This window comes from Strix aluco, chromosome 21 (assembly GCF_031877795.1).
Source record: "Strix aluco isolate bStrAlu1 chromosome 21, bStrAlu1.hap1, whole genome shotgun sequence".
Lineage (NCBI taxonomy): Eukaryota > Metazoa > Chordata > Aves > Strigiformes > Strigidae > Strix > Strix aluco.
In genome coordinates, this window is record NC_133951.1 from 9,344,429 (window position 1) to 9,352,817 (window position 8,389).

At 51.8% G+C, this 8,389-nt stretch overlaps 1 protein-coding gene across 4 annotated transcripts; it reads left to right on the forward strand.

Annotated features, from left to right (window-relative positions):
* Positions 1–1,269: 1,269 nt before the first annotated feature.
* LOC141932814 (cyclin-dependent kinase 3-like) lies at positions 1,270–6,787 on the forward strand. 4 transcript variants are annotated; one of them, XM_074846933.1, is made up of 7 exons: positions 1,270–1,711; positions 2,690–2,767; positions 3,129–3,249; positions 3,788–3,958; positions 4,390–4,491; positions 5,289–5,492; positions 5,883–6,787. In XM_074846933.1, the coding sequence occupies exons 1-7, from the start codon at positions 1,584–1,586 to the stop codon at positions 6,003–6,005; spliced, it is 927 nt and encodes a 308-aa protein (XP_074703034.1). In that variant the 5' UTR covers positions 1,270–1,583; the 3' UTR covers positions 6,006–6,787. The 4 variants fall into 4 exon arrangements, with proteins under 4 accessions (XP_074703034.1, XP_074703035.1, XP_074703036.1 ...); XM_074846934.1 differs by lacking the exon at positions 4,390–4,491; XM_074846935.1 differs by lacking the exon at positions 3,788–3,958.
* The last annotated feature ends 1,602 nt before the right edge of the window (positions 6,788–8,389 follow it).

Sequence of the window (8,389 nt, forward strand, 5' to 3'; positions counted from 1 at the left end):
ATGTTCAGAAAACAAGGACTGAAAGCATACAATGCACAGCAGCAGATCAAAATGCTACAGGTATTGGCAAAGTCCCCTGTTACCAGCAGGCTTGATTTAAGGGCCTGAGATGGCTCAGTAATTACAGTGCTTGCTATAATCTTTAATCATAGTTTAGTCTTATGTTTGTCTTCACGCAGTTACAGAGATCCAAAAGTCCTGTCTCAGCACACTCTCTGTTCAGCCCACATCCAAAAACATGATCTCAAGAAGCAAGATTTTAACCTGGTTTTGTAAGAGAAAATGATGAGTCTGTCATGATGTGTTTATGTTTACACCTCATCTCCTGTCTGTTCTCTTATTGTCCTCTGTGTGCTTAAATTTTATCCAAATGGCCAGGTTTGCCAGAGAGTTGGAAACATCCAAGATGCCAAGACTGGGAATATCCAAAATACCAGGTTCCTACAAGTGTTACCAAAAAACCCCACAAACCCAACCAGTCAGGAAGAGGAAAGCAAACTTGGCAGTGACTCCAGATGGAGATGTGAGTGCAAACAACTTTCACAAGCCACCAGCGAACCCACACAGGAATTTGCCATGGCCATATGGATCCCTTCTCAGCCACAGAGCAACCATGCTTTTGTTCTTTCAGAGTGGCAAAATCAGGATCAATTTAGAAAAGATTTTGAATTGGTATCGCAGCAATGGGCTAAATCAGTCCTTTTTAGGTCACCTAAATGTTGGGGTCTGCGCTGTGGACCCACGCACCCAGTGGGCTGCTGTGTCCTGCGATGCCCACCCAGAGACATGGAGCTCCCAAGCCCTTCAGAAGACAGTCCCTGTGGCTCTACCTTTCCTGCTACCACAATGCGTAATACTTTTTTAATCTTGTCTTCTGTCAGCTGTCAAGTCAATGTTTAATCCCTCCCCAAGGACATCTTCTGAAAGACTGACCAAGCAGCACAGCCCACGGTGGGAAGGTTCAAGGGACAATTGCACAAGACCAAAAAAACCCAAAACACACAAACAAAAAAACCACACACACCCCCCACCCCCTCCCAAAAAAGACATTTCTGTGGTGTGTTTGACCTGAGCTTGTCCAAGGGAATCCTAATTATGCACCACATCCCCTTGACACCAGGCACTGTACAAACAGAGCTGGAGAACTTCCCTGGGCCTCGTGCAGTCCCTGCTGCCTTTCTTGCAGGCCTGAAGCACTTCTCTACATCCATTTTGCTCGGTTTTTGCTTCAGCCAGCACACTGCACAATCTGGGTCACAAGCAAGTCCTGGGCGGTTGGTGCACAGCGTGTTTGGCTCTTGGGGTCTGCCCGAAGCCCCCCAGAGACACCCCACACCCCAGACGCCTGTCAGTGTGCCCAGGCAGCCCTGTCTGCCTGCAGCTGCCCCAGTTCAAGGCCCGTCCCTGTGCTGGGGGAGCAGCAAGGGGGGACCCAGACCCCAAAAGCAGCTCGGGGACACACAAGGAGAGCAAACACCTTCTCCATATTTGAGGGTTTATTTCCTTTTTTTTTTTTTTCCCTCAGAAAGCAGTGCCAGCTGCCCCCCCCTCCCCCGCCACCACTGCAAGCCTGAGGCAGCACCATGGATACCTTGCGAGAGGCGTTTCACAAGGTGGAAAAGATCGGGGAGGGCACCTACGGCGTGGTGTACAAGGCCCGCAACAAGCATACGGGGCAGCTGGTGGCCCTCAAGAAGATCCGCTTGGACTCGTGAGTAGGATAAAGCCTCGGCCCTGGGGCGGCCATGGCCCGGCCCAGCCCAGTACCCACCCGGCCTGCCATGGCACCAGGCCGGCTGCCTCCTCAGCACGGCAGCAAGAGGGTGCCCAGTCGAGGGGGGAGGGGGGTGAGGAAGGCAAATGGCTCCTCTGGGGCCGGTAGGGCTATCTGTGGGGAGATGGCCACCAGCTGAACCCAGCAGTGCCCCAGCCCTGCCATGGGAGTGAGCAGGCAGGCCGTGAGCCCAGCCCAGTGTCCAAAATGGCGCGAGAGGCTCAAAAAAGCCTGACATGAGGGAAAAAAATGTCTCTATTGGCTCATGCAAGCAGCTAGGGCCTCATCTGGCACTACCTGGTCCCAGCTTCATGGCACAGGGCAGGGGGAAGTAGCCACCATTTTAGGAGGTGGCCTCTCCCTCAGGGGTGTGGTGCCAGGGCCTGGTGAGGCTCAGCCTCCAGGCAGAGCCAACTTCAACCCCTCCAGGGTGGGGACTGGGCAGATAAAAGTTTATTACTGTTCCCCTGAGTCAGCCCTGGGCTGTCTCCACAATGAGGGGTGTCAGTGTGGACTGGGGGCCATGGTGGTAGGTCTGCACCCCATGGTGGCCCCTCAGGACAGTGAAGGGGGCTGCCTGAGGAGTAAAGAACTTTCATCTCCCGCCAAGTGAGGCTTGGGCATTTAAACTGTCATTGCTTCTCCAAATGTGCTCTCACGTGCTCCCAAACAAGTCCCCAGAGTTTTCACTGTCTAGGTGACCCCCTCCCTCTCCTTCTCCACAGCTCTATTTCCCCCTGCCTCACCCCAGTCCACCCCATGCACGGCTCCATCCCAAACTCAGGGTGCCCAGTGTAACAGACCCTCCCCTGGGCAGGCGATGGGGTACAATGGAAGGGAGAAGGGACTCAGAACTCTGATGGCTGTGGGATCCCACTGAGGAACAGGGTGCCATACAGCCTGTCTCTGCCGCAGGGGGACAGAAGGCGTCCCAAGCACGGCCATCCGAGAAATCTCGCTGCTGAAGGAGCTGAAGCACCCCAACATAGTCAGGTAAGACCTGGATAAACACTCCCCACCAGCTCATTGATGAGCTCCTGCTCAGGGAACTCTGGGTACAGGCACCAAGGGGGGTTTTCCTGTCCTTTCCTGACTGTACAAACAGGAAAAAAATAAACAGGAAAACGCAGGAATCACTTGCATTTCCCTGGTTCGCAAAGTAGCTCACAGCACTGCCCCTTCACTCCAGCAACACAGGCTGGTCCAAGCTGCTGCTGCCCCATACTAGATGCTGCTTTTCCATCTGCCTCTGTCTGCTCTAAAGGACTCAGAGGCATCTGTGGGAGGAAGGATGTTTGGAAAGGTATGAAGATGCTGAAAGGTACTTAAGGAAGTGCTTGCACTTCTTTTGCAGGCTCCTGGATGTCATACATGGACAGAAGAAGCTCTATCTAGTGTTTGAGTATCTGAACCAGGACCTGAAGAAATACCTGGACTCATCCCAAACCGGAGAGATTCCTTTAAGCTTGGTCAAGGTACAGTGTGGAAGAAGTGCTAACAGGCAGGGCAGAGAGCGTGTGTCCTTACTGCCTTCTGCTGGGCAGAGCCAGCACTGAGCTGCTCTTAGCCAGACTGCATCTGGAAGAGATACATCCTTGGCTGGAGGCATTCAACCTCTCGGATCTCAAACATTTCAGCTGGGAAAACTTCGTGGCACTATTGCTCAGTGCATTTATTTCCCAGCTGTTTCCAGGCTTTCCAGCTCATCTTGCTGCAGAACAAACTGCTATTAAGAGGGCAACTGAGGGATCTATTACTAATTTCCTTTGTGCAGGGTAACGGATGGGTGGAAGGGACTGCCACTGCTTGGATTGCAGTCTTTCTGTCCTCATGTAGGGTGGGATCAGTCTGTGGCCATCTCCGAGTAGTGGCCCGCAAGCCTGGTGTTGCATTATAGCAAGGTCTTTTTTTCCCATTCAGGTTTATAAAGGATCCAAAGTGTGTTGGTTCATGTGATCCAATGATTCAAAGTGGTTTCATCATGGCCTTGTCTGAAATCTCTTCTCTCCTTAGAACTACCTTTTCCAGCTGCTGCAGGGTGTGAGTTTCTGCCACTCACACAGAGTTATCCACAGGGACTTGAAGCCGCAGAACTTGCTCATTAACGAAGCAGGAACAATCAAGCTGGCTGATTTTGGACTGGCAAGAACTTTTGGAGTCCCCCTGCGCACATACACTCATGAGGTATTGTTGAGGCTCCCTGCCACCTGAGCGTGGGGTACAAAATCCATAGTGGGTGAACAACAGCAGCATCACAAGTTACTCATCCATAATGGAGGCACAGCTGTATCCGGGCATGCGCTCTTAACCTAACCTGCAGCTAAGGGGCTACCTCATGTCCCCACAAAGCGTGCTGACTGCTTCGACCCTAGCCTACCTGCAAGCTGGGTTCTCACCTTCTCTGCACGGGGTATATTTATTTGTTCTAGAGTGTCTTGCTGAAGAATGATCTGTTAATCCCAATCTTGCTGTCACTAAGGTGTCTGTTACTTCAGCGTGGCCTTGGCACACTCTGATTTGTACAGTCACTGCCTTACAGCTGAGAGGAGAGGAGCCCATGCCTCTAGTTTCACCCAGGGAACTTAGACAAAGCTTGTTTGTTGGTTCCTTACCAGGTGGTGACTCTGTGGTACCGAGCCCCTGAGATACTGCTGGGATGCAGATACTACTCGACCGCTGTGGATATCTGGAGCATCGGCTGCATCTTTGCAGAAATGGTAGAATGGGCTTAAATAGTCTCTTTAATGAGCAGGGAGGCTTCAGCTGCAATGGCAAGAGGGGAAGGAGGGACAAGATGCCAAAGATCTGTGATACTGTGGTCCCACTCTGTGCTGGGGTGTGTTTTATGGGAAGTCCACCCTGAGGGTTAGCTGATCCTTAGCTGTGGGCTCAGAGCAGGGACCTGGCAGAAGGCACAGAAGCCTCTGTAATCCAGTTGCAGTTTCAAGTACACGAGAATGTGATGCCTCTCCTTCCAGAAAGGTAACTTCTGTCTTGTTGCTGCAGCGTTTTGATCTTGGGAGGAGATGACTCTCTTGCAGATGTCCCCACAGCGGCTTGCAGAGAACTAGCACTCTCATAGCATGGCAGAGTGGATCTCTGAGGGGTCCATACTGCACTTTGCAGAGTTTTTGCTATCCCTGCAGTGTAATAGCACTACCCCTAGCTCCCAAAGCCCCCAAGCTGCAGATCAGCAGAGCCTGGGCAAGCAGGTGGGGAGGGAGCCAGCCTGCAAGAGGGAGTGTTAGAAAACTAGAGACAAAGCCCTCTTTGGGGCCAGTCTAAGCGACTGGCTGAAACAGGGGCAGCCTTGGGGAGACACAGATCCCTGGAGAGGAGCTGGAGACAAGCAGACACCCGTGACTATCCCAGCCACTTCCTGGTGGAATCGCTGCATTGTAACTGCCCTGGTCTGTGCAGTTTGCATCTGCTGGAACAAAGGGTTGCTTGCAGTGGCAAATAGGGCACACAGCCAAAGGAAAGGTGGGAACTGGTGCTTTTTTTTTTCCCCCAGGTTACCAGGAGGGCCCTGTTTCCAGGGGACTCTCAGATCAGTCAGCTCTTCCGGATCTTTCGCACCCTGGGCACTCCCACCGAGGTGACCTGGCCTGGGGTGACCCAGCTGCCTGACTACAAGGGGACCTTTCCCCGGTGGACAAGGAAGGAGATGGAGGAAATTGTTCCCAACTTAGATCGAGATGGTAGAGACTTACTGGTGGTGAGTGAGGGCTCAGCACAAGATCCAGGGACAGACAGGACCTTTTCAAACTGGGCAAAGAATAGGGATATTTGGGACTGACCTACCTGGAAGCGTGTTAGCTGATCTGGTTCTAACGCTCATCCCTGCTATTGCAGAAATATGGAATCATCAAATAGGGCTCAGTCCTGGCTCTGAAGCAGGACTGGCAGTGCAAGTTCCTCTAGGAAACACTGCATTGAGGGTCAAGGAACCCTTCTAGTGTAATCCCCATGGTAACTTCAGCTGAGTGTTACTCCCGAAGCCCAGAGAAGGGAAAAGGCAGGACCACCATCTGCATCTGGGCCCAGCCATGTGAAGGTGCAATTTGTTTTTTAAAATCCTAAATCTGCTGTGTTTTTCTCTCGGCAGCAACTGCTCCTGTATGACCCCAGCAGGCGCATCACAGCCAAGGCAGCCCTCGATCACAAGTACTTCTGGAGAAGTCCTCAGAGCCCTGAAGAGCAACACGTGCCGCAGAGACACCGCAGATGAGAAGACACAGCTCTCCCCGTGCACTTGCAGCTCCGGGTGGCAGCGGCATCCAGGGTCTCATTTCTCGGGAGGCACCTGGAGAGGGACGTTCTTGCATTTAGAGATTCTCAGCCCGTTGCTGGGGAAAGGTTTGTCTGGGTTACAGCCAGTAGAGCTGTTTTGCAGAGGTTGCGTGCAAAGGGGTGAGGGGTATTTATCAGCGTAAAACACTGAAATGTAGATGAGAGCGCATCTTTCAGAGGTTTGTCCTTGCGTTAATCAGTGAGCTAAGGGGACACACAGGGATGTCTGTCTGTCCAGCACTGGAGCATCCCCAGGTCTGTCGGTGGCAGTTTCTGACACCAGGGTGTGCTGGAGCTCCACGTTGGGCAGGGGAGCGCTTCCCTGCTCGGCCCTTTGCTGCTGATTTAAAAGGCTGGGCTTGTCAGCACTAGACAAGTTGTTTGATCTGAGCTGTTGAACAGAGCTGACATTCTGCTGTTTCACAAGCTGAAGAGCCCTGTCAGGTGTCTTCATTTGTGCCGTAGCTTGGACTGAGAAGCCAAAAGATCCAGTTATCATAAAGCACACGTTGCGTATGGCTGGAACAGTAACAGCTAAAGCACTGGCTTTCCATCATCCGACCAGATCTAACGCTGTTTCCTTCGCTTCATTGTCTTGGACATGTTTTTGCTGTTCAAATGTTTGGAGAATCATCACAAACTTTCGGTGTGGTTTTGACATCTTCATTTTTTTTTCTTTCAGTGCAGAAAAAAAATAAAAGCTTGTCATTTGTTCACAAACCTCGGTGTCTATTGTTTGGCGTGGCCCATTGGACTAGTGACGTAGGACGTTCTGGCTGGTCCTTTTTTCCACAGAGCTCTTCTCCCTTCATGACCTCCTGCACTCTTTCTTTTATCCTTTCCAGCCCAAATCCTTGGCAGTTGCAGAGATGTGCTCTCAATTCTGTTGTGGAATGAGGGGCTGATGGTTCTGCAGCCACGTGCTGTCTCGGTATGGTAAGGTGGGCTTTCTTTCCACCACAGGTTGCCACAAACCAGTTCAGAGTTATAATCTACTTATTTAAATACTCAAAAGACAGATTTTTGCCTTAGGGATGCCAACCTTCTGCACTCCTGTTTTTCATGCACGTGCACACACATCATGTGCTCCTAATAACTGTGATCCCAAGAAGTGATTTCAGCACAACCCAACAGCTCTCCAAAGCAATCACGTTCCTAGAGTTTCATGACAGATAAACAATGCAGTAAAGGAGAGAGGTGGCTGCACACGCAGCTGTAGCACAAACCTCCTTCCCCACCTACTGCATACCAGAGAATTTGCACAGGGGAGAGAAACCTTTGAGTCCCTCCTGAAAAAGCCCCTCTCAGCCCGAGACCTGCCTGTCTACAGCCAAGCTCTGTCATCCTTCGCCCTCCTCCATCATTCACTCCTTCTCCCGGCCCAACAAAAGGCAGCGGGCGGCTCTGCTTAATTCCTGACTTCAAAAAGACTTTTGTCATCCCTGCTGCAGCGGCCACACCTCCTGACAGATCCCCAACAGCGAAACCCTGGGCCCTGTTGCTCACCTCCCTCCGGGCCCTGCCGCGCTGCCTGGCTGTACTTCTCCTGCAGGTTTGGAAGCCGCCAGGACCTGGGGAGCTCGCTTGCCTCTGCAATTTGCACAAATTAGACTGGGTTTGGGGGGGGCGGGTGGGGGTTGCTTTGCTTTTGAAGCTGTTGGTAGGAGTCATGCTGGAGTGGCTGCCTGGAAAAAGTTGCCCTGCTCGTGTTTGGGAGGAACCGTTTTGTGATTGAGCAGGGGAGAGTAGGCAGCTGGGCCCACGCAGCATCTCCTGGCCTCTGTATGGTAACACCCAGCTCGCAGGGGCACGTTTGTGAGACATGGATGAATTCGGCTATGGGAATCATTTCCCTGCCTTTCCTACGTGTTTTAAAGTCAATTCATTTTGTACAGACAATTCTCTGTTTGCTTTATGCAAAAAAATGCTTGTGCTATACCAGACAAGCTGCTCACAGAAGAGGTTGCTTTTTTTAAAAAAAAAGATCTGCATCAAGAAATAAATACCAAGGACGTTAATCCAGTCCAGAAACAAATAAAAATACTGCAGCTCATCTAGCCCCACAAAATGAAGCAACAGGCTGAATTTCAAACATTTATGACCCAACCCCACTGCCAGCAAAGGGAACCAACAACAGCCGTGTCGAAATAACCGCTCTGGGAAAGCCACGATGCAGCGCCCAGCGCCCTGTGCCTGCGAAGGGAGGAAAGGCACTACCGGGCTCCTCCTGAGCAGCCCACAACCCTGCCAGGCAGCTGGGCTCTGGGGACACGTCAGGACGACACGAAACGAGCTGCTGTCTGCAGCTGAGGACCACTTGAT